Source organism: Hordeum vulgare, chromosome 1H (assembly GCF_904849725.1).
Source record: "Hordeum vulgare subsp. vulgare chromosome 1H, MorexV3_pseudomolecules_assembly, whole genome shotgun sequence".
NCBI lineage: Eukaryota > Viridiplantae > Streptophyta > Magnoliopsida > Poales > Poaceae > Hordeum > Hordeum vulgare.
The window spans coordinates 493,175,411-493,202,353 of NC_058518.1; the positions used below are offsets into that span (position 1 = coordinate 493,175,411).

Below are 26,943 nucleotides of genomic sequence, written 5' to 3' on the forward strand. Positions count from 1 at the left end.
TTCTTCATAAACTTGATCAAAATTTAAGAGGCTTGACTTTTGAGAAAAAAAATAAAAATGCACTATATTATAAAACACATGGAAAGTGTGTGAACAACACACATATGACGCATTCCTTGGGGTGCAGCGGTACGTCTATGGCGGTTGATTCTGGATTTTGTTAGCAAATAACAATCCCATTTTATAAGAAGCGGTAATGTTCATAGCAATAGTTACAATATCATGCGGCATCATTAGCCACACCACACATGTCGGCCTAAATCAAGGGACAAAGCATGTTTTGCCAAATTATGGGCGTCATACTTATTGTTCCGGCCTTCATGGACATAACTGCATTCATCAAACTTCAAAGCTTTGGCTGGCATTGATCTTTCAGTTGAGGCGATTCTGGAGGGCCCATCTGAGATTGGGAATGTATTTCTTCCGGCCCGCTAGAGATGTGCCGCCGGTGATCATGACCCGTTCTGTTTAAGCGAGGGTTCTTTTGGACGAGAGAATAGGCTTTGGGTTTTGTGTCATAGCTTGTTTCAGTTATTGTCATTGTAACACTCTAGAATGAGGCAAAGGTTTTGCCTCCACTTTGAAAAAACAGCTTTGCTAAAAGTCAGTTGACTGAGACTTCGATACTATAGTCCGTTGATTTTGCATTAAGATTCATGCAAATAATTTTTTCTCAGTTTTTTTCTTTTTGCATACTATATTACTTGACTTAGACTTCACAACCTAGACACTCCCTTGAAAAAATTCCACCTGTCAAAACATTACCTGACCTTAGCGTGTCTCTAAATGTGATGCGTGGGTAGTTAAATAATAGGAACCGACGAAGTGCCATTGCCACTAATCCAAAGGTCGTTGGCTTAATGAAATCGAGCAATTGATCTGTTTATCCCTTTATACTTTCTCTCTATAACATGTGAACACGTCTATTTTTTGGCGAGCAAGGACGCAGTAGGCATGAACCCGTCGGTGAGTACAGTCGTTTCTGATATGATCAGAACGTGGGACACGCAGCCGAGCTCAACAAACGTTATCATGGGCATGCCGTCCACCCAGCCTGCTTTTTCTATGGGTTGTGACTTGTGACACTTGCAGTTTCAGAGCTAATGCATGTGGCTTTGTTGTGCTAGTACTTGAGTTGCTTTCGGCGTGACCATTATGTCAGTTCACCATTAATTTGTAGTAGTGCGTGGACCCATTAATTTCCGTTCCATCATCATCATGTTTTCCATAAACGCACACTTGTACTGCACTACCCAATGCCATTTGGCCCGTAGGTGCCTGGACTCTCTTGACCGAACGTCCATAAATAACACCAATCTCACCCCCTAACACCCACACCATCCAAAACCATCTTTGCACAAGCCACTAGCTCACTAGTCACTACTCACTACTACCAGCCGATCTACATTTCTTCGTCAGAGTTCCAGAGACGCCATGAAGTACTTGGGGCAGCTGGTGGTGGCACTCCTGGCCTTCTCGGCGGTGGTGCTGATGATGGCGCCGGCCGGAGCCGAGGCAGCGACCTGCAACGCGCTGCAGCTCACCCCGTGCGCGGGGGCTATCATCGGGAACGCGGCGCCCACGGCGTCGTGCTGCAGCAAGATGAGGGAGCAGAGGCCGTGCATGTGCCAGTACGCGCGCGACCCCAACCTGAAGCAGTACGTCAACTCCCCCAACGGCAAGAAGGTCCTGGCCGCCTGCAAGGTGCCCGTGCCATCCTGTTAAATCGACGCATATGGTCAGAGATGAGAGAGCAGAGCTGGTGGCCTCCCTCTCTGGACGCTGCATGTGTTGATGTGTGAGTGTGTTCGGTTGCCGTGTGTGTAGCTACCCCGACGTATCTGTATCTGAAATTCTGAATAAATGCAGTAATAATGATGTGTGTTGTTTGTTTAAGGTGTCATCGTGTTTTTTTTTTTTTTTTGGTTCCTCTCGGATGGTGCTAATGTGAGAAGATGAGGAACCACGATTTCTGAAAGCCTCGGGCTAAACCTAAGCATTTATAAAAACGCCAAATACCACTAATGGAAAACGGGGCTTTAGTCCCGGTTCGTAAGGACCTTTAGTCCCGGTTATTCAATCGACGCTACTACATATAGCAATGAAGGAAAGAAGTGACTTCTTTCTTCATGTTTGGTCGAACATTAGTATAAATTATGGAAGAACAATATCCAACATCAGTACAAATTAGATCGATGCAAGAGGCCAGGTTAAATTAGAGGAAAATACGATGTTGCGATTCACAACATCGTATTTTCCTCTAATTCAACCTGGCCTCTTGCATCCATCTAATTTGTAAACATCGTATTTTCCTTTAATTTAACCTGGCCTCTTGCATCCATCTAATTTTATTAGTATACATCATATAAAAACTCATCATCATGTTATGAACTCCTCGTCATTCTAGTTGTTATCACACTAGATAGTTAAACAACTCTTCATCATTGTAGATAAAATAACATAAAAAAATGAACTCCTCATCATTCTAGTTATTATTATACTAGCAAGTACCAAGTTATCACAAGTTAGAAACACTAACTATTGTTCTCTCCTAGGTAAAATAGCATAAAAAAGGGGAACTCCTTCATCTTCACATTGAAGAATACAAATCAACCTATCTCCAACTTGTAGCATGCACAAGTTATCGTCTCCAAGTGGTTGCGTGGATGCTTTTACCGCATTGCTTCATCCTTTGATTTTCAAGGTATCTTCACTTCGAGATATTCTATATTTACCAGGGTAACCCATCCAAATTGGGCGTAAGCTAACCATATGCAAATCACCATTGGTAAACATCGATTTTGGCACGGTCTCTGGCGCAGTACCTGTTAGAGAACATAAGTAATAATAACATAGTTAGCAAATAAGGTTTGCTTAAGAACAATATATGAAAAAGATGGACTAGTGACGCAATGGTAAAAAAATTCTTAGAAAGTTGTCTGAAGTGATGTTATAAGGGTTCAAGTGGAGCACTAGTGGCACATATCCATGATAAATGCTGCCAGACGTGTAATATTTAGCATGATTCTGAACATCATGAATAAATGATATCAAATGATTTTTCTCCAACCAAATAAGCTCGGAGCCATAACTGTAGTAGGTCCGATCTATTATCTACTGAGTAGTTCTTGTAGCAGAGAAATAAGCTGATAATTTAAAATAAAAAAGTTTAGTCGGGATGAGTACCAAATGCTTTCCAATAATAAATATAAATTGCCTAACAAATCTATTGACAAACTCACCTGAGGTAGAACTGAAAACAAATCATCCGCATGCACCTAAATTTCTATATTATTATCACAAACATCATCATTATCAAGATCTAAGGTAATGTTCATGTCCTCATCCAACCCATAAGCCTTGCAAAATGATCTCCAATTAAAACAACCAAAATATTCTGATCTTCTTCATTTTTTACCTTAACAACAAAACTGCAATGCTTTGTTCTTAGGTCAGCTATCTTAGGTTGGGTGCTATCCTTCTCTCTGAAATGGAACTTGTCCGAGACAGCGAATCTTGCATGGTAGGAAATGCAATAGTTGAATTATACAAAAGAAAATTAAAAGTTAATTAAAGCAAAAAACACACCTCATACTTCATTAACAAAGAATACATGTCGTCTTATACAATTTTAATATAAAAGTCATCTTTTACCTTGATGGTGAAGGACATATCGTTGTCTAGGTGAGGATAACAGTCGCATATACCCCTACCATCCCAGCACAAATGGCACTCAGGGATCGTCCCCTCATCGTGAGACGATGAGATTTCCGTGTACATGATTCTAAGATTAAAAATCGACGGCAATTATACAAGGAACTATTCAGCATGGGACTCCTCACCGGCGATCCTCGGGGACTCCTCACCGGCGATCCTCGGGGATTCCTTTGGCGATCCTCGGGGACTCTTCAATCGGCGACCGTCGGGGATTCCTTCGGCGATCGTCGTGGACTCCTCACCAGCAATCGTCGGGGACTCCTACGACGATCGTCGAGGACTCTCACCATCGATCGTCCGGACTCTTCCGGCGATCATCGAGACTCCTCACCGGCTATCGTCGAGCACTCCTCCGCCGATCGTCGGGGACTCCTCCGACGATATGAAATGTAATTTTAGACGATAAATATTTATGATTTATATATATCTCATAAATACAAACATATACATAGTATTTGTATACCAGAAATAATTTTAGCATTGAAAACTTTCTAAAAACTTGGAATATATTGGGTTGTCGACTTTTATAGTAAATGAAGATGATGGCAAACACTATTTTAATAGGTAAGATGGTTGGCTCATAAACTTCTATATTAGCATATATAGGAGCAAATCAAAATTTCACGATATATGTTGGCTTATTAAAGAACATACAAATTAGGATACATACAAGGTTTTATTATATTTTTTTGATGTCGAAACAAAAAAGAATTCAAAAATGAGAGAGGGAGAGAGAGAGAGACGCATTTCCGAGCATTCGAGCTCCTCTCTCCCACTACCTCGCACGGCTCTTCGCAGCCGCCACGTACGGCGGCCGATTTTGGAGGCCACCGACGGGGCCGAAATCCAACAACACTTCCTCGTTTCGCTCCTCCCTCTTCTCCATCCGCCACGCATGCCCGCCTCCCGTGGCTAGGGTTTCGGGCTTTCGGCCAACGCTTCGCCGCGTGGCTGCGGTGACTCAGTTTGGTCCCTCACTCCTCGTCGTCACCCCCGCTCATCTCTTCCTCACATCGTCTCCCCTCCCTTCCCAGAACCAACACGAATCGTTGCTCGAGCACCAAGACGCCATGGACGGGAAGGCTGCTTCCTCCCATGCCCCGACACCATAGAGCAGTAGTAGCAACAATAGCGAATTCGGTGGTCGGCGAGGAGGCGGACGAGGGCCTCACAATGACTTTCCATTAGGGCAGGTCCTCTAGGACTTTCCAATAGGGCAGGCCCCAAAATATAAATTTCTTCTTCCACATGTGCGCATGTCCGGTAGCGTCGTCATTCGGAATAGATTGACCTCCAGGACCATTTCCAAAGATTACTTTTAAATCCTTGACCATATCAAATATGTCATCAGCATTACAGTGGTGAGGCTTCTTCTAGTATTCCGCCTCACCTTTGAAATGCTTGCCTTTCTTTCATACGAGATGCTTGATCGGAAGAAATTGATGATGCCCGAGATACACAACTTTCTTAAATTTATCCAAATATGCATCTTCGGTCTCATCTAAACAGTGCGTGCATGACATGTATCCCTTGTTTGTCTGTCTTAAAAGGTTACTAAGAGCAGGTCAATCATTGATGGTTACGAAAAGCAATGCTCGTAGGTCAAATTCCTTTTATTTATGCTCATCCCACACACGTACACCTTTTTTATTCCATAACTGTAAAAGTTCTTCAACTAATGGCGTTAGGTACACATCAATGTTGTTGTCGGGTTGCTTAGGGCCTAGGATGGGCACTGACATCATAATGATATTCTGTTTCATGCACAACCAAGGAAGAAGGTTATAGATACATAGAGTCACACGCCAGGTGCGATGGTTGCAGCTCTGCTCCCCAAAAGGATTCATGCCATCTGTACTTAGAGCAAACCATAAGTTACTTGCGTCAACTGCAAAATCCAGGAACTCCCTCTCGATTTTCTCCACTTTGACCCATCAAGGGTACTCTCAACATCACGTCTTTCTTACGGTCTCCTTTTTGCCATCACAACAACTTGGCATGCTCTTTATTTTGGAACAAAAGTTTTAACCGTGGTATTATAGCAGCATACCACATCACCTTGGCCGGAACCCTCTTCCTGGGGCACTCGCCCTCAACATCACCAGGGTCATCGCGACTGATCTTATAGCGCAATTTATCGCATACCGAGCATGCATTCAAATTCTCATACTCCTCACCGCGGAAGAGGATGCAGTCATTTATGCATGCAAGTATCTTCTACACCTCTAATCCTAGAGGACAGAGAACCTTCTTTGCTTCGTACGTATTGTCAGGCAAGTCGTTATCCTTTGAAAGCTTCTCATTCATTATTTTCATTAACTTCTCAAATCCCTTGTCAGATAAACCATTCTATGCCTTCCATTGCAGCCATTCCAGTGTGGTACCGAGCTTTGTGTTTTATCCTTGCAATTTGGGTACAACATTTTTTTATGATCCTCTAACATGCGCTCCAACTTAAACTTCTCATTTTCACTTTCGCATTTTCTCTGTGCATCAACAATGGCCCGACAAAGATCATCAGCGGACACATTTGGGGCCTCTTGATCTTCAGCTTCCCCGTTGCAGTATCACCGTATTCACGGAACATAAGGTAGTTGTCATCCTCCTCTTCTTCTTCATTGTCTTTCGTCATAACCCATCTTTCTCCGTGCTTGGTCCAACAATTATAGCTTGGCATGAAACCGGACCGGAGCAGGTGGGTGTGAAAGATTTTCGAGGAAGAGTAATCCTTCTTATTCTCATAATCAACGCATGGGCAACGCATATAACCATTCAGACTGTTTGCCTGAGCCACAACGATAATATTATGCAGGGCCGAAATGTACTCGGCAGTGCATCGGTCATCGTACATCCATTGCCGGTTCATCTGCATTGTATAATTAAGTATATCAAAAACCATTACAGAACATCATGAATAGAGAAATGACCAAATTAATACAAGTTCATCAGATTAAAATCAAAGTACAGTAGTGATCAAATGTTATTACTGTAAATATAAATACATAAAATTCCTATATAGTTTGTCAAACTAACATACATTGAAACTAACATACAACTATGTAAAACATAAAAATGTAACAACAAATGCGATCAAAATCGCAACTAGGGCAATAATTGATCCAACATCATAATGATACCAAGCCTCTTTAAGCGCATTGCATCCATCTGGATCTTGTGTAGATCGACGATATCGACAACATGCAACTCCAATTACAACTTCTCTTCTTCAATATTCTTTTCAATATTTCTTTCAAAAAATTGTTCTCTTTTTCAACTACCTTTAACCTCTCGACAAGAGTGTCGGTTGGAATTTCTTGTTCACATACCTCTTAGATAAAAATATCTATGTCAAGTTGGTCGGCATAATTGTCATAAACACTAAATGAAACAAATAGTTATAAAAGATAATATACCACATTCGAATCATAGACCGAACGAGAGCCAACGGGGCGGATATCAAAACCATGTTACTATAAAATAACAAATAATAATACAAGCAAGAAAATTATATAAGTAACTATCTGAATCATACAAGTAAGATTTTTTTTAAAGATAAGAGCAAGATGCTCACCACGGTGGCGACAGCGACGAGATTTGCGCGGACGATCGACTGGGGTGAGGACGGAGACGAACGGCACCCTAAACTAAATCTACTCATATGCAAAGAAAGAGAAGTAAGCTGAAGTGTGATTCGACACCTCATATCATGTTTGTTTTGCGTGAACTCAAGTGACATCATGCTCTCACGCATTTCATCGAGCACCTCTTGTGTATAAGGAGAAAAAACAAAAGATATGATGAGCAGATCGAGTATATGTAGACAACCTTTTTGTCTCAGTTGGTGTTTAAAACCGAAACTGAAGACAAACCTTTAGTTCTGGTTGAAGACACCAACCGAGACTAAAGGGTATTGCTCCTGCCGCAACCCCTTTAGTTCCGGTTGGTATCACCAACCGAGGCTAAAGGTGTCAAACCAACCGAGACTAAAGGGTATTGCTTCTGCCGCAACCCCTTTAGTCCCGGTTGGTATCGCTAAAGGTCCCAAGCCAATTGGGACTAAAGATGGCCGTGCCCCCCGTCCGCTCCCAGATTTGAACCGGGACTAATGCTCACATCACTCCCGATTCATAACACGACCAGAATTATTGCTCTGATCCGGTTAGAACGAAAACCGTGTTTTCTACTAGTGGCAGCTGGTTGTTAATCAGTGACATGCTTCTTTTCTCTCTCCTTTAAATCATTAAAAATATAATATTTAAAATATTACAACCTGGCTATATCATTCTGTTGTACTTTCTTTAATGTGATACACGTGTATGTAGCTAAATAAGAAGTGCTGACGCAGTGACATTGCTAACTACCGAGAGGTTGATGCTTAATCGAACGTAGCACCTGATCTGCCACCCTTTCAATTTCCTTTTAATAACCTTTGAACACGTTTATTTGTTCTGTGAGAAAGGATACACTATTTGTTGTCCAAGAACTCTATTTATTTTGCCAATGTGTACAATTTCTCTATATCTATATCTATACCTAATAATAAAGCGGTTATTGCTTTCGTCGAAAAATCCACCACTGTATTTTTATAAAAAAAACCCCTGTAATTTTTGTTATTCAACCCGCGCTCTATCATTTATCTGCAACGCAAAAGGAAAAAACGATTCGCTGCAAAAATTATACCCGTACGCATCGCCTCCTCCCATCGACCCTGGGCCACCCTGGCCTGTGCCCAGGCCACCGCCGCACCACTCGCCGCCGCGGCCGACCTCAACCGCCACCGCTGTCGATCTCAACCCACCCGCCTCCGCGGTTGTACCTCTCCCCGCTCACTGCCCCCATTGCGGCGCTCGAGCGCATCGCGTCGACCCTGGTCCACCCTGGCATGTGCCCAGGCCGCTGCCACACCACTCGCCGCCGCGGCCGACCTCAACCACCACTGCTGTCGATCTCAACCCACCCGCCTCCGCGGTCGTACCTCTGCCCGCTTGCTGCCCCCGTTTCGGCGCTCGAGCACAGCTTCTGGATCAAATCAACGCGACAGCTACAGCGACTTGGGATGATGCGTCTGCTCGATGCAGAACGGCGGCGGCGCGCGGATAAGGCGCGGCGGAGCGAAGTACTTGCAGGTGGAGGCGGGCCTGCATGGCTCACACGGGGAACTCCGAGGTTATGGCGCGGCAACGGCGACTCCTTATGGCCAGATAGAGGCGCCTAACCCTTGCTCCCCTCATTGTATCCCTCCTCCGGCAGGAACTCATCATCTGGTGAGATCCCCTCCCCATGCCTCCAACCTCGTGCCAAGCACCGGTAAGAAATTTTGTTTTGTGGGAATTTATTTGCTGATGAATGAATGTATTGACTGTAAGATTGCATTGTTGTAGAGAGAGAGAATGGAACACCATCTTCAATTTGTCATCTGATCCCACATTCTCTACCCCATGAGTGAAATAAGATAACAGTCCATTGATCAATTCACGTAGCCTCTTTGTTTTGCTTTGCTTGTCCCACTCAATTTTTCATCATGGTGGAATTAAAAATGGACGGGCTGATTTCTCAACAAAATAGGATAGGACTGACTACATTAGTTAGTTAGCTTATTATTGTAATAAATCAAAATAATTATAAAAAGATTAAAACCATGTGGTATTTTTCTCTCCCGTTACAACGCACGGGCCCTTTTGCTAGTTACTCCTAAACATAGCATACTACTGTACTGCACAGGGCAGGTATCGACGTATACAGCTAGCTGAGTTGCTTTCCGTAACAGATTCCAGTAAAAAAGAGGATGATAATAGACGATTATAAGAACAAGCGCGTTCATGCATGACACAATAATTTGAGAATGCACGCGCTATGGAATCGTAATCTTATTTTTCAACTCTGAGGGATTTGAGAGGCGTGATTCAGGATCATGGTTCAACCGAACTTATGCTTCAGGTCGTACGATTCAACATCCTTCTACATGTGGATGCACGTCATGCATGCCAACTTCATTTAACACTTTGTGTCATGCATTGTTTAACTTGCAAAACATCTTTCCTCATGCATTTTTTAATCAACCATGTATAGATCCACATGAACAGTGTTGAGAGATCAATGGTTTCAAACATAGGTTTGGCTGAACTGTGGTCCAGAAAAACATTTTCGAGGACATTTTTAACTGATTCCTTAAATGTTAGTGGAATAAAATTGGAGTAAAATTTTACTCCATTAACAGTGAGCGCACCTATCCGATCCCCAATAGTTAGCCGAGCAAAATCAAATTTATGGTTGTTTTGCATACTAGCTGCACAAACACATACACAACACATATCTTTAAATCATTCAAATTAAAACATGGATAGCAATAATCGTCATAACATAAAGTTTCATCACCGCGTTTTTCAAATTTAAACATGCGAAGTTCATCCAAAAAACATCACTTGAAACACAATGTTTGATTCAAAATCACCAGAAACATAGCATGTATATGTTATGGATCGAGCCAACCTTTGGCATGCACCACCACCCTCCCGGCCACCACCACTCAAATGAGGTCATCGGCAAAGAAATCAACGTTGGCATCCTCTCGGTGCAGCCTGGTTCACTTGGTCGATGCAACCGGACCATCTGTTGCATTGATCATGGATGGTGCTTCAACGATGCCCAAGCGAACCTTGTGTACGGCTTGATTGCACGTCCAGGAAGGTGTTGTGCATGGTCTTAGTTTGATCCGTTCTGGTCGTTGCATCCATGGAGATGGCACACAAAGTGTCGCAAAGCACAATGTCCTCCTTTTGATTGTAGTTTTGGGTGCGGTCCTTGAAGCCTTGATGCTTCCTTCGGCCACATCCACCACCACCTCTTGGACCTCCTCCTCGACTTCCTCCATGTCTTGGTGGACGAATGATCCCAAAACGATGGAGAAGATCTATACAATCTCATGCAACTACATAAACTATGCATACACCTCATACGACTATTATATACAACATGCCATTGGACTATCAAAATTTGACATGTTTGACTATGATGGGGAAGATCATCCCCGACCGCCCTTGCCCTTCCCAGTGCCATTGCCGTCCTTCTCGCGGCAGTACCGGTCGAAGATACAATACGGATTAAGCCACATTTGCTCCTCTCCGGAGCTGTCCTCATCGTCGTTGTCCTTCTTCTGTTGCTTTGGTGACAGTCCGATCATTTTATGGATCGCACAATTTTGTTCTCGGACGAGGGCACATGTATTCCTCCGCTACCCCTTCTTCATAATGCGGATGCAGATGGTTTCCTCTGCGTTCGCAGCGCCGCCGCAGTCGCCGCCATGTTCGCAGCTAGTCGGGCCTTAGCGGCCCTTATCCTCTCCTTCCTACGACAGGCACACCGGTCCAGGTGGGACTCCTGCTCCGCCCAACCGATGATGGGGAAGGAGAGATTTGAAGGCAGCCGGTTGAGTCGACGCTATGAAGTCGTGGCGGACAGATCCTGTTGTCGGCCAGGCATTGTCCTCTAGGAAGCGACAGAGTGCAATGCTGAGGGCCATTGCCTCCTTCAACTGCACATGATGACAACCCAGTCGATGGATCTGGACTGGTCAGAGTCAGATCCGCTGCCTGCCATGTCGGGGAAGACCGGAGATCACCGGAGGTGAGCTCGACTGGCGTAGGGGAGTGGAGTGAAGGGAACTGAAGTGGTTAGGGTTTGGTCCGGCGAGCGAATGAGGAGGAATATATATGGGGTCGGGTGGGCCACCGTGGGCCGGGTCCAACGTGGCGGACGCGCCCGGACGTCTCATATCTGCCTTATATTTGCGATGGATAGGAGGGATGTCGGTCAACCTGAATGTTTGAGACTCGTTTGAGACACCCATTTGGATCATTTTTTTTATGTCTGGTCAGTGATCGGACGACCTCTTTGGACTTTTGAGAAGTGTTTGAGAGGTCGTGGTGTAGATGCTCTAAACAAACTACGAGTGTTCTCGACCTTCTGATGTTTTTTAATAGTCATCAGTTAAGAGATTGATATGGTCAGAACATATCAAGGGCAGTCTACCTACCCTGATTTTTTTCGGTTGTGACACTATTTTTTAGATAAACAAGGTTATGACACTTGCAGTTTTAGAGCTAGTTCGTGCAGTTTTCAGCGCGACAAAAATTGCAGATGCTCTCCTCCTTTAGTTCTCCATCTAGTAGCAGTCGGTGGATTATTTTAGTTGATCACCATGTCTTCCATGAGCGCATCGTGCTCCTGAGAAGAAGGCACATATTAAATTCAGGCAACTTCTACGTTGCACACCAGTATGTACTGCACTAATCATGGCCATTTGGCCCATGTTTGCACTGCCTTGATGGAAAGCCTATAAACACCACTGCTCTCATCACATTTCACAAACGCTAAAACAATCCAAAGTCATCCTTGCACACACGCCACTGCTGCTAGTCGATCAGTCTGTTTCTCCCGTCCAGGTTTCAGGGGGAGGCGCCATGAAGTACTTGGGGCAGCTGGTGGTGGCGCTCCTGGCCTTCTCGGCGGTGGTGCTGATGATGGCGCCGGCGGGCGCGGACGCGGCGACCTGCAACGCGCTGCAGCTGACCCCGTGCGCGGGGGCAATCATCGGGAACGCGGCGCCCACGGCGTCGTGCTGCAGCAAGATGAGGGAGCAGAGGCCGTGCATGTGCCAGTACGCGCGCGACCCCAACCTGAAGCAGTACGTCAACTCCCCCAACGGCAAGAAGGTCCTGGCTGCCTGCAAGGTGCCCGTGCCATCCTGTTAAATCGACGTATATGGTCAGAGATGAGAGAGCAGAGCTGCATGTGTTCATGTGTGAGTGTGTTTGGTTGCCGTGTGTAGCTACCCCGATGTATCTGTATCTGAAATTCTGAATAAATACAGTAACAATGATGTGTGTTGTTTTTCCCTGTAAAAAAAAGTGTGTTGTTGGTTTAAGGTGTCATCGTGCGTTATGTGACCGACTTCGATTGTACTCTGCTCAAAAAAAGTCTCATCTTGCGTTATGTTCGGATGGTGCTAGTGTGAGCACCACTAGATAAGAGATGGGCGTTGACTGGAGAAATAACTGTTCGTTCAAAAGGCCGGCCATCATATATGGCATATGTTTTTCTCAAACAGGCATGTAAGAGGTGGGCGTTGTAATTCATGTTTTTTTCTAAAAAAAGGATAAGCCCGGCCTCTACATCATTAAAATGCATATAACTATATTTATTAAAACATAAGTATCATCATTCCATACACTCAAACCAACAAAAGTAGATACAGTGACAACTGAGTGAAAAATTGAAAAAATATGTATACAGTTTAACCTCAATTTGACCATGTATTTTAGGATTCCTATATATTTTTCTATTCCCACGAATCAAACAAGCACTTGTTAACATTCTTGTGTTAACACAATCATATGTTTTGCTCATTCTTGTGCTTTCATAATCATCTGTTTGCGCATGTCAGTCTGCAACGATGGACTAATGATGGACCATCTAGAAGCAAGCGGCGTCAGAATTTAGACAATGAGGTGAATTTATCTTCTGGTCTCAACTTTCTCTTATGTTTGCTCTGGTGCTTGGTTATGGAGATATGGACATACTATGTTGTGCTCCAGACATGGAGCCAGTGATGTAATGCTTGTGTTTGCTATGGGACCATCTTATAATTCTCATGTGGATATGATAGTTGGTAATTGGTTATTTGATTACTAGTATTCCATATTGAATGTGTTGAGTTTTACTTGATGCTCTTAAATGTTCTTAGTACGAAGAACACCTTACTGTTGTTGCAGTCCAATATCTTGCAAGCGAAAAAAAACCTCGCTCTCGCGACCGCGTCGCCCGCCGCGCCTAGGCCTTCCTCCTCCAGCTCTCCCCCACCCCTCCCTCCTCGCCATCATCGCCGGCACCCGCTGCCGGGCCTGGCCCGGGCGACGCTGACGGCGGCGGCCCCTGGCCATTCCCCTCTCAGTTGCTCTTCGGCGCCGGGCGGAGCGGCGCCAGAGGGTGTTCCTAGGCGGCAGCGGTCCGGCATGGCGGCGGGGTATCCTAGTGCAACGCGGGAGATCAGATGGGCGGCGGCGCCCGCTCGGCCCAGATTTGGGCCCTTCTGGGCCCCATCTGGGTCTGGGCGGGCCGACAGCGGGGCGAGTCGACGGCGTGGCTTTCGGGAGACGGGGGAGCGTCTATGGGCTGTGGGGTGCCGGCGGTGCCCTTTTGCAGCGTACCCGGCGGGGTTTAGCAGGCCCGATTCAGGCCTGGGCGGGCCAGAGGTGGCCTGGTTTGCCTTGCTGCTGGGTCCGATAGACGACCGCGACGGTGCCGAAGGCAGGGGCTTTCCGCACGACGACGGTGGAGGTGGTTCCCTCCCGCGCGGCTACGGTGATGCTACTCCCGTCGCCAAGCGCTCCTCTCTTCGTCCTCTTGGCCTCGTGGTGGTGATCTCAGTGAGGCAGCGTGGGTGGCGTCACGACCGCGGTGGTGCATGCCGGTGGGTGGCGAGTTGGATGGTTGGCTCTGGTCCGGTTGGGCGGTGGTGGAGTGCGGGAGAAATCCTTGTCGGTTCTTCCGGCTCCGATGTGGTGACGCCTGCGGGTGCCACCATTCCTTCCTGGAGGGTGTGGTGGTCTCCATCCCCCACTCCCCTCCGCGTACTGGGGAAACCTAGGACATGTCCGGGCAGCAGCGTCATCGCATCCCTTGTTGGAGGTGTTGCTTGGTACGCGGAGGACCGGAGCCTTGGATCGTGCTGGGTCGATTCCGGAGGGTGCGGCGGTTGCGGTTCACCCATGCTTTGTCCAGTTGTCGGTGTTGACATCGTTTCTTTTTTCTTTTGGCTTGATGTGCTGATCGCCACATCGTTTGCTCTGTAACCGGTGTTGATTGCTTTGTAATACAAAACGAAAAAAACCCTTTTTTGATAATATTCTTAGTACTATGTACTAGGCTCTGTTGATATGTACACATACAAATTTACTGCTGGGCATTTGTCATTGTAGATTTTGTAATGGTATGTAATGATGTGGGATTAATCTAATATAGATTCTATACTTGAGCTGAAGTGCGATCATATTGTGCACACACCTAAAAACATAGGCACGGTTGTCATATTTGATTTTCAAACCAAGAAAATTTTAATAGGTTGGACTCGATGATTTTTTATTCCGGATGAAATTGCCAGCAAGCGCACCATAAGATATCTTTTTATCCAATGCTACAAAGGAAACAATATTTATAAGAAAAACTCATAAAATTTTAAATTATGTACAATTCCTTGACCTAAAATCACTCAAAATGTGATGGCTTAATTGTGAAACTGATGACCCATGCTCACACTAGTCATACCGCATCAAGCCCCTGATAGTCCATGAACCAGGAGGCTCGATCGATTCTCTTCCTTAATCATCTGCGTCCCAAAGGATACGACCTGTGAACCGACGCGCGCGCATGGGCACGGCTAGCCGAGCGCCCCTCTACACTGTATTTTTATTTCAAAAGTACGCAAAATGCATATCATACCTTTATAGAAGAATAACAAAATTATACATACAAGACCATTCACTAGTAGAAAACAGGGCATTAGAACCGGTTGGTAAGGGCCTTTGGACCCGGATACACATCCGGTGCTACGTATCCGGGACTAAAGGCCCCCCACTTTAGCACCGGTCTCTTACAAACCGGTGGTAAAGGCATCCACGTGGGCGCCGCAGAGTGCGCGTAGGGAAGGACCTTTAGAACCGGTTGGTAACACCAACCGGTCCTAATGCTTTTTTTTTTCTTTTTTTTTCCTTTTCTTTTCAGGGTTTCCGATTTCGTATTTCGGTGTTTCCGTGTTCGTATTTTCCGTATTTCCGTTTACGTGTTTCCGGTTCCGTATTTCCGTTTACGTCTTTCCGATTCCGTGTGTCCGTGTTCCGTTTTTTACGAACACAGAATCGGAAACACGTAATCGGAAACACGTATCCGGAAACACCGATTCCATGTTTGCGGTTAAGTGTTTCCGATTCCGTGTTTGCGGTTAAATGTTGATGCACCAAATAAAATTTCATATATATATGTAACACGAAGTACTCGACCGATTATCATTACATAATTTGAAGTTCGTTTCCTATAGCTGTATACTTGCATAGAGAAGGGAGCTGGCTATTGGTTCATAGGATGGAAAAATTCTCCGCCTTTATCTATGACTTGCGTGTAGAGAAATCCTGCCAATTCCTCTGCAACTGCCTTGCAACGTTGGATTGGTCTGAGCATCGCCCGCTTTCGTTGCAGCTTTAAAAGAAGTAGATGAAAACAATTAAGTTATGAACAAAACTAAACATAATTGATGGCAACATAAATAAAGTTGTGAAGATCCGGTTACGTACCTCTAGATTTCTGGAAGTACGGAATTTCTCATTGATAATCCTGTGAATGTACTCGCAAATGTAGTATCCACAATAATCAGTGCCCCGTGGTTGTTGCGGGACGCTCTATATACGAGAACATAATTCAGTCAAATTAATAATAATCAAGAGAATGGTAATGGTATTGAAACCAGGGTACGTAGTACTACTTACTTTGTTAATCTGAAAGTGGAGCTTGTCTGCCCATGTACCGGGTTCTTCCTTGATGAACATTTGCCAAACCCTGGCCGACAAAGAAAAATGAATACAAGAGTTAATTATTACTTATTTGATATCAGGAAATGAACGAAAAAAAGGCCGATGAACGAAAGAGGCCGATATATATATACCTTTGAAGCATCTGACGCGCGCTCTTCCATGTGTCAGCGTCCCAGGTTAACGAGTCCCAGACTTCAACTTGTCCTTGATCGATTCTAATGATGAACAATATGAAGTGGGACCTGCGCACGTGTACACACGCAGTCATGCATACTCATCAATTACACTTAACATCAGGTAAGCAAAATGGAATGTGTACAAGAGAGTAACACTCACTTGAATCCGTAGGGCCAAAGTATTTCTTTTTTGGTACTTTGTCGCTTCAAAAACCTTAGCAAATCATCCGGTGTATCCTTGTTGAACTTTTCTATTGTATCTTGATGAAACGAATACGGGTCAATGAACCCAAAGTCCCAGATTCCTGCCAGCCTGCATTCACGAATCTTCATTCTACATAGTAGCGTACAAAAAAAATGCCTCGTGAATAATAATTATACGGGCAATGAACACGAGCTTAACTAAATAATTAAATTACACAAATAAATCACTTACAAACAGTAGCAGCTGATGATAGCTTTGTCGAGGGCACGTTGATTGTACATCTGGAAAAAATCATCGAACCCAATCTCCACACCGTACTCTCCGAAGTAGTGTTGATCCTGAACTGCCGCCATGATACAGTCTCTCTTTTGCCTTGCGGCCTCCAAGTACCAAACATGTAAATTCCATAGTTGGGTTGTTAGAGCACTAGGATTTTCGACCAGAGGGTGCTCGGGCTTATATTTATATACCACATCAGCAATAGCGTAACCTACGTCGCCCATGCGTGGACTGGACACTGAAGCCTGGTCAGATAACACCTTGAGCGGGGCAATTGACTGTGCTTCTTGTTGTCCGAGCTGGGGAACTTGTTTCCCGCATTTCGTCTGCTCCGCCTGCTTCATCTGCTCCGCCTCCTTCATCTGTGCGGTGTGCATCTTTTCAATGTACCGTTCATAGTCTGAAAGTTCCGGCGGTGGCGGCGGTTCAGGATAATATAAGTTGTCGATGGTGCGCTCAACTTTCCACTTTGGTATGTTCTTCAGAGTTTCTTTCCAGATGTCTGGAGGGGGCTTCAGGGGAAACCGTGCGAACCATGCTTTGTTTTTGGCTTTCACGGCCTCGTCTAGTTCCTCCGGAGTCATCAGGCCTGGTAACTTCGGGGGAGTCTTGACTTTCTTCGGTTTCCTTTCTCTCTTCTTGGGAGGAGTCCCGTTTCTTCTGAACTGCAGCTTCCGCTTTGCCGTACCCGTAGTGGGCGCATCCGTCGGCTCACTGGAGTGCACAGGCGATGGACTCTCGGCCTCGGGCTCCCAATCTTCGTTGTGGGGTGGACTTGGAGGTGCGTTGGGGGGTGGACTTGGAGGTCGTGCATTCTCTGTACGAAAGTGAAAAAACTATTAAAAATAGGCTTACATGTGGTGCAACATTCAGTAATTGTTGGAGGTGGTGCATTTGTACCTGGAGGAGTCGGTGGCCTTGGCGCCGCGTTAGGAAACACGATGTGTTTCTTCTTCCACAAGATGATACCAAGCTCCATTTCTCCCAGTGTCTTCTCGCCTTCACCTCCAGGAATATCAAGCTCAATTGACTGGCATCCCGGCGTAATTGTTGATAACCCGACACGAGCATGGGATGCTGGAATCTGACCACCATGGTAGGTTGCTCCAGGTTGATTCGGTAAAGCATAGCTTGACGCCACCATGAAGGATATGTTCCCCATTGGCATATGTATCTCACAGTTTGTCTTCTCCGTGACATCATCCACGGGGTAGTGAGGCGCCGACGGTTCGACTGCAGGACCGTCTTCTAGCTGCAGCTGCGTGGAACCCACGCTGCTTCTATGCTAAGATGGGACGGGATCTGCTACAGGATCGTCTTCTAATTGCTGGTGATCAGCGTCAGGTGCAGGATCTTCTTCCTCCTCTTCAGTGTCAGGTACAGGGTGTCCCCCTTTCTTCAAGAGAAACGCCACCTTTTCTTCTAATGTCGATATCCGTTCCAGCGCCTTCCTCTTGCTTCTACTACGGCTTCTGTAAGTGCCAAGGTCCGCCGGAAACCCTTGGTTCCACGGGGTAGTGGCTCCAAAGCCTCGTGTTCGTCCCCACTTTTCGGGGTTCCCGAGTGCCTTCGTCAACTCGTCGTTCTCTCTATCGGGAACAAAAGTTCCTTTTCGAACAGCTTCTATTGCCTTCTCTAGATCTGATACGACTTGTCTTATTTTTTCCGCCCATGGTCCCTCCGAAACAATCATCCCAGTCTCAGCGTCCAACGTTGCCCCATGCGCGAACAACCAGAACTTGGACCTATCGGGCCAGTCATGTGTCTGTGGAATGATATTTCTTTTCAGAAGCGCATCTTCATAGCTTCGCCACCTAGGCAGGGCAGTCATGTAGCCACCTGACCCCAAAATATGGTGATATTTCTTCTTCTTCGCATTCTCCGTATTTGTGGCTGATCGGGATGTAAAGACACCCGATTTCTTGTACGCCTTAAAATCAGGCCAAGCGTCTCTTATCTTCACTAGGTTCCCAGTGAAAACTGGATCTTCGTCCTTATATTTCTTCCACAAGTCTTTCTTCCACCTCTGGAATTGTGTGGCCATCTTCTTCAAAGCCCACTCCTTGACTTTCTTCTTCCTATCTTCCGCTACGCTGAAATTTAGCCAGACCGTGTCGCAAAGCACTCTTTTCAATCTGTCATCGACATAAGTAGCTCCAACGTTGGCGCCGGTCTTCGGCTTATTCCATTCTATTAAGTTGATCGGGACCAGGTCTCTTACAACAACTCCGCACTGATTTACAAATTTGCGATAAGTTTCTGGGGGTTCCAGTGGTTTGCCATTAGCAGCAACTTTATCGATCGAGTACCTTGCAGTATCTTTCAACCTTGCGGCCGGGCCTCGTTTCGACTTTGTCTCAGTACTTGCGCTAGCTGTTCCGGAGGGCGCCTAAATGGAAAAATAATGATTCGTTAGTAAGTGAAATACAAATTAATTGTTGCGTCAACAGTGACTTGAGATATACATTGGCAGAGTTTGTTCCGGAGGGCACTTATGCATCTACTACATGTTCTATATTCTCAGCTCCGTCACCGGAGTCGTTCAAAAATTGATTGCTAAACGCCTCTCCACCGTCGTCATCATGATATATGGCCGTTGCATCTTCAAAAATCATCTGGCACATGTATCTTTCCTTCTCCGCCTCACCCATTCCCGCGAGCTGATCGACGTGCTGATCATGTGGTTCTTGGGGATCCATAGCTCAACACCTGCTAGTAACAAGAATTTAACTTAGCAAAATATATGTTTTCATGCAACTGTTTCACCAATTTATCTTCACTAGTAAGCTTGCACGTGCAACGCACGATAACCAAACAAAATCTCATTCATCCACTTATGAATAAACAAAAAAACATCATACATAAATTTTCACATGCAAGATTCAACTGAATAGTTGGAGAGAAAATATTCCGGTAAGATTTTTGAAGCTCTCTAGTTGCAAAATCCAATGCATAATCAAAGAAGTACAATGAGAGAAAATATTCCGGTAAGAATATATTCACGTGATGCAGGCACAATGTTTTGTTTTGTCATAAAGAAGTACAATATTCCATTAACAAAATCCTTAAGTATGCACACATATTGGAATCAACTACATCCAAATTACACCGCAAAATCAAGTATTTCTGTAGTACATCTTAAAGAAAGTACACTCATTGTAGCTTCTTAGAACAAAGGAATTGGAAAACATGGAACTACATAGGATTATGAAAACATAGAAATAGGAAAAATACATAGGAAATCATCAAAATTAGACTGGAAAGAAATGCTTCATTAAGCAGAGTGCTTAATTTTTAAAATGGTTCCTATTTTTGACTTCTGGAAATCCTCTCATACTTCTTATTCATGTATTTGGTTACTAATGTAGTTAGTCATTGTAAACTTGTCCCTTCCCACCCCGTGTTGAAGGTTCTATTTCTTGGCAAGAGAAAGAACATTTGCTTATAAATCAGAAAGGCACAGAAAGAGAACAACCAGCATTACTGTGGCAAGAGAAAGAACATTTGCACAAAGACTCTATCATTTAGAAAACATAGAATATATAATATTAGTAAATAAACCAGTAATCTGTTTTGATGCTTATAAATCGGTAATATGATTAGCCTACTATGGTTTATCAAGAAGTAATTTCATTTCAACAAAAAATAGTATACTCCAATGGAAATTGCACACTCAGTTCAGTTCAGCCCTGTTCTTAAGAATATAAAGGTGGTTCCACTTCCACCATCAAAATCATACCAACATCAGTAGTTCAGTACTAACTGTAAATCAAACAATGCATCACGTCAATTCAACATAGCATTGAGTGAGTTTTTTCTGGAGAAGGTGGAATAACCATGAATGAAAATTCACAACAAGAAAAGGTCCTTGTTACAGATCAGTTTAGTGGACGAGAAAGATAGAAAAATCAAAGAACAAGATATGAAGATTAAATAACTCAGTATAAACTAGGCATACTACATATATAGATGATGTGTTTGATGCTTCCGTAGAATCCATTGGCTTGCTAAAGGCAGTGTGCCGCCGGCCAGTTCTACAACTCATAAGAGAACTCTTATATATGGATATTCATGATGCTATTGCTGACCTTGACTGGCTTACTCGTGAGTCAATTGTCTGCTCCATACTAAAGGCACATACTCATATCACAAAGTGTTTGATTTCATGGATGATGAAGCCTTGTTGTGTGATTTCGTCTTGGTGAAGAAATGTTTTGTCGGGTCTTTGTATGTGTATACTGAAGTTTGGTGAATCCGTAAGAAGAACCAAACCCTCATTTCTATCTTAAATGCAAAGTGTTAGCTATGTTAAATGTTATTTCAGTCTCATGTTTAAAAATGTGACTGATTAGAAATTGTGCGTGGTAAGCATATATATGTAAAGAGAAATCTTTACTGATTTTTGATTAAAAGGGTTTGCATTGGTACCCTAAGTGGTTGCTCACCGCTAGAGTTACTAACACAAATGCAATTATATTGAAAGCAATCATGGTTTTGAATGTGACTCTGCCATTTGGTTCAACCGGTCATCTAGTATAATACAAAGCAGCGAGATAACCAAAGTAATTGAGAATTTGAGATAAAGATGTAACTGGAAATTCACGTTCTCAAGGGAATGCTAATCTGTGTCAAAGAGGTAAATTCAAACGAATGCCCTCAATGACAACTGTTGTCTCACCCTTCTTCTCCCAGAGCGCCGACCAACCCATGACGGGGCTCCCTTCGGCACGGGTAGTTCTTATGGAAAACTCCAAACCCTCACAACAGGATGAAGGGAGGCTTACCTTGGCGGCGGAGACAACCGGAGCAGAGCAGATCACCGCCGCCGGAGACGGGCAACCAGAGCAAAGGAGGAGGAGACGCGGATGTGGAGGCAGTGGAGGCGACGGCGGCGACGGCGGAAGTGGAGGCGACGGCGGCAGTGGAGGCGACGGCGGGAGTCGCCGGAGTCGCCGGAGGCAGTGGAGGCGACGGCGGGAGTGGAGGCGACGGCGACGACGCAAAATCGGAGCAGGGCTTCGCCCGGGAAGGAGAGAAGACGCGCGCGCAAAGGATTTTCGGCAAAGGGACTAAAAGCACCGCTGAACAACCCTTTAGCACCGGTTGTTAACACCAACCGGTGCTAAAGACCCTTTAGAACCGGTTGGTGTTAACAACCGGTGCTAAAGGTCCTTTTTCTGATTTCTTTTATATTTCTTTTCTGTTTCCCTTTTCTGATTTCTTTTATATTTCTTTTCTGTTTTCCCTTTTCTGATTTCTTTTGTGTTTCCCTTTTCTGTTGTCTTTTATTTTTCTTTTCTGTTTCCCTTTTCTGTTTTCTTTTATATTTATTTATAAAATCAAAGTAGACTCAAAAAATTATAAAATCAAATATTTATGAAAACATATTTATATTTTCTGATATTTTGCGTAAAAATTGTCTAAATGTCATTTAAAACAATAAAAAAATAAAAAATAAGATATTTATCAAACTAATTTGAAAATATAAAGATATTTTTTTGTTTCCTTTTTCTTTTTCCTGTTTCTTCTTTTATTTTTCTTTTTTGTTTCCTTTTTCTGTTTTCTTTTACATTTATTTATAAAATCAAAGTAGACTCAAAAAATTGTAAAATCAAATATTTATAAAAACATATTTATATTTTCTCATATTTTGTGTAAAAATTGTCTAAATGTCATTTAAAACAATAAAAAAATAAAAAATAAGATATTTATCAAACTAATTTGAAAATATAAAGATATTTTTTTGTTTCCTTTTTCTTTTTCCTGTTTCTTCTTTTATTTTTCTTTTCTGTTTCCCTTTTCTTTTTTCTTTTACATTTATTTATAAAATCAAAGTAGACTCAAATTTGTTTACAAATTGTCTAAATGTTATTTTAACACTTAAAAAATAAAAATGATAATTATCAAAATGGTCAAATTTAGTGGAAACTGGTCAAATTTTTAATATTTATCAAAATGGTCAACACAATTACATAAAAGGTTTAATACATTATTACACATCACCAACAACACCCCCTATCTATTTTTCTTCTTGCCTTTCTTCTGATTGCGCCGTAACCATGGAGTATCTTCATCATTTAACGGGATGCTTGGATCATCTTTGACTTTGAAGGGAGGAATTTCATCAAATTTATTGTAATCTTGTGACATGTCTGTCTTGTCCTCGACTCCCACGATGTTTCTTTTCCCTGAAAGAACTATGTGGCGCCTTGGCTCATCGTCTGATGTATTCGCTTCCTTATCTTTTCTTTTTCTCGGTCTGCTGGACATGTCCTTCACATAGAAAACCTGAGCCACATCATTGGCTAGGACGAATTGATCATTGCCGTACCCAAGATTCTTCTGATCCACTGTTGTCATTCCGTACTTCGGGTCTACCTTCACGCCTGACAGGTTGAACCATTTGCACCAGAACAAAGGGACCTTAAAGGAAGGTCCGTAGTCAAGTTCCCATATCTGCTCTATGAAACCATAGTATGTGACCCTTTGCCCGTTGTCGTCTTTTGCATCAAACCGGACGCCACTGTTTTGGTTGGTGCTCTTTTTATCTTGGTCTGCCGTGTAAAATGTGTTACCATTTATCTCGTACCCTTTAAAGGTCAATACAGTCGAAGATGGTTGCTTGGCCAACAAGTATAGCTCATCTTCAACAATGTTGTCATTAATGAGACGTCTTTGCAACCAACCGCCGAAAGTCTTCGCGTGTTCTTTAGCAATGAAATCTTCAGGTTGCTCCGGGTATTCCGAGCGTAAAATATCCTTGTGTTCCTGGATATATGGAGCCGCCAAGCTGGAATTAACTAGAACTGTGTAGTGTGCTTGAGTGAAAGATTGCTCGTCCATACATGTTGTTGATTTCTTTCCTAGCGTGCCTTTTCCACGCAGTCTCCCCTCATGGCGCGACTGAGGAACACCGATCGGGTTCATGTCAGGAATAAAGTCAACACAAAACTCAATGACCTCCTCTGTTCCATAGCCCTTGACCATGCTTCCTTCTGGCCTAGCACGGTTTTTAACATAATTCTTCAAGACTCCCATGAACCTCTCAAAGGGGAACATATTGTGTAAGAATACAGGACCGAGAACGGAAATCTCTTGGACTAGGTGAACTATGAGGTGCGTCATAATATTGAAGAAGGTTGGTGGGAACTCCAACTCGAAGCTGACAAGACATTGGACCACGTCCTTCTGTAAACTTGGTAGAGTTGCTGGATCGATTGCCTTCTGAGAAATTGCGTTGAGGAATGCACATAGCTTCACAATGGGTACTCGCACGTTTTCTGGCAGAAGCCCCCTCAATGCAATCGGAAGTAACTGGGTCATGATCACGTGGCAGTCATGAGACTTTAGGTTTTGGAACTTTTTCTCTTCCAGGTTTAGTATTCCTTTTATGTTCGACGAGTAGCCAGACGGGACCTTGATACTGCTCAGGACTTGGAAAAAGATCTCCTTCTCTTCCTTGGTAAGAGCGTAGCTGGCAGGACCTTTGAAATTCTCTGGATTCATCAGGTCGTCTCGTTCGTGCATACGTTGGTGGTGCAGTCATGCTTTTGGTGTATCTCTCGACTTCTTCCCATGCACGCCCAATAAGTTTAGCAGGTTCACGCAAATATTTTTCGTCACGTGCATCACGTCGATCGCAGAGCGAACCTCTAGGAATTTCCAATAGGGTAGTTCCCAGAATATAGATTTCTTCTTCCACATGGCTACGTGGTTGTCGGCGTCATTCGGAAGAGATTGTGCGCCAGGACCCTTACCAAAGATTACTTTTATATCTTTGACCATGTCATATATATCAGTACCTTTAGGGAGGGTTGGCTTCCTCCGTGTATCTGCCTCGCCTTTGAAATGCTTTCCTTTCTTTCTTATGGGATGCCTGTCTGGAAGAAATCGACGATGCCCCGTGTACACATTCTTGCCTATATGTATACTTTCAGTCTCGCCTAAACAGTGTGTGCATGCGTTGTATCCCTTGTTTGACTGTCCTGAGATGTTACTAAGAGCGGGCCAATCATTGATGGTTACAAACAGCAACCCTCGTAGGTCAAATTCCTCATGTTTGTACTCGTCCCACACACGTACACCTTCGTCAGCCCACAACTCTAAAAGTTCATCAACCAGTGACCTCAGGTACACATCAATGTTGTTGCCGGGTTGCGACGGGCCTGGGATAAGCACTGGCATCATAATGAACTTACGCTTCATGCATAACCAAGGAGGAAGGTTATAGATACATAGAGTCACGGGCCAGGTGCTATGACTGCTACTCTGCTCCCCAAACGGATTCAGGCCATCTGTACTTAGACCAAACCTTAAGTTTCTTGCGTCACGTGCAAAGTCCTTGTACTTATCGTCGATGTTTCTCCACTGCGACCCATCAGCGGGTTGTCTCAGCATATCGTCTTCCTTACGGTCTTCTTTGTGCCATCGCAGCAACTTGGCATGCTCTTTGTTTCGGAACAAACGTTTCAACCGTGGTATTACAGAAGCATGCCACATCACCTTGGCAGGAACCCTGTTCCTGGGGCGATCGTCGCCCTCAACATCACCAGGGTCATCTCGCCTGATCTTATACCGAAATGCACCGCATACCGGGCAGGCATTTAAATTCTCGCGTTGACCGCGGTAGAGGATGCAGTCATTGATGCATGCATGTATCTTATGCACTTCCAATCCTAGAGGGGAGACAACCTTCTTTGCTTCGTACGTACTGCAGGTCAGCACGTTATCTCTTGGAAGCATCTTCTTCATTATTTTCAGCAGCTTTTCAAATCCCTTGTCAGATATTCCATTCTCTGCCTTCCATTGCAGCAATTCCAGGGTGGTGCCCAGCGTTTTCTGGTCATCTTCGCAATTTGGGTACAACAATTTTTTGTGATCTTCTAACATGCGCTCCAACTTTAACCTATCGTTTTCACTTGCGCAGTTTATTTGTTCTTCACGAATGACCTGACGAAGATCATCATCAGACTCATCAACAATGTCCTCAAGTTCAGGCTCGTCTTCCCCCATTTCAGTATCACCGTGTTCACCGAACATAGGATAGTTATCATTATCCTCTTCTTCTTCATTGTCTTCCATTACAACCCCTCTTTCTCCGTGCTTGGTCCAAGAAAAATAACTGGGCATGAAGCCTTCTTGCAACAGGTGGGTGTGTATGGTTCTTGAGTTAGGGAAATTCCTCTTATTCTGGCATTTTTTACATGGACAAAAAATAAATCCATTCTGCCTGTTTTTCTCAGCCACATTGAGAAAACTATGCATGCCATTAAGGAATTCGGGACGACGTCGATCACTGTACATCCATTGCCGGTTCATCTGCATTATATAAATTTATCAAAAACCATTATGCTAAATCATCATGACTAAATTAATTAATTAATACAAAAAGTTCATCACACGTTAAAACCAAAGTAGCGTAGTGACCATACATATATAGTTCTCATAAAAATACACACTGAAACCAACCATAAAAACTCTCTCTAATTAATGCATTTAAAAACAACAACAAATGCGATCAAAATCGCAACAAAGGTAAAAATTGACCCGATGGCATAATGATACCAAGCCTCTTTACTAATTGCATATTTTCTAATCTTTCTAATCTTCAGGCGCATTGCGTCCATATCGCTCTTGTGATCATCGACGACACCGGCAAGAACCTTTTCCAAGGTCATCTTCTCTCTTTCAGTTTTTTCCAACCTTTCTTCAGTTTTTTTCAATCTTTCTTTCAGGCCAACATTTTCTTGTTCAACTAAGTGTAACTTCTCAACAATAGGGTCGATTGGCATTTCCGGTTTCACTACCTCCTAGATAAAAATATCTATGTCAAGTTGGTCGGCGTAATTAATTGTCATATAATCAGGAAATGAAAATATGTAGTTATAAAAGATAATATACCACATCCGAATCATAGACTGGACGAGGGCCAACGGGGACGGATATCAAAACCATGGCGCTATACAAATAAAAATAATCTTACACA

At 43.8% G+C, this 26,943-nt stretch overlaps 2 protein-coding genes across 2 annotated transcripts; both read left to right on the forward strand.

The window, feature by feature from the left end:
- The first annotated feature begins 1,316 nt into the window (after positions 1-1,316).
- LOC123418229 (non-specific lipid-transfer protein 2-like) lies at positions 1,317-1,896 on the forward strand. The gene has a single exon (XM_045106974.1). The coding sequence runs from the start codon at positions 1,435-1,437 to the stop codon at positions 1,723-1,725; it is 291 nt and encodes a 96-aa protein (XP_044962909.1). The 5' UTR covers positions 1,317-1,434; the 3' UTR covers positions 1,726-1,896.
- Positions 1,897-12,081: 10,185 nt separating this feature from the next.
- Positions 12,082-12,578, forward strand: LOC123418245 (non-specific lipid-transfer protein 2-like). Its single transcript, XM_045106976.1, has one exon. The coding sequence runs from the start codon at positions 12,177-12,179 to the stop codon at positions 12,465-12,467; it is 291 nt and encodes a 96-aa protein (XP_044962911.1). The 5' UTR covers positions 12,082-12,176; the 3' UTR covers positions 12,468-12,578.
- Positions 12,579-26,943: the final 14,365 nt, after the last annotated feature.

Excerpts from the sequence above, each read along its gene's own strand:
- LOC123418229 (XM_045106974.1), top strand. The coding sequence starts at position 1,435 with ATGAAGTACTTGGGGCAGCTGGTGGTGGCACTCCTGGCCTTCTCGGCG.
- LOC123418245 (XM_045106976.1), top strand. The coding sequence starts at position 12,177 with ATGAAGTACTTGGGGCAGCTGGTGGTGGCGCTCCTGGCCTTCTCGGCG.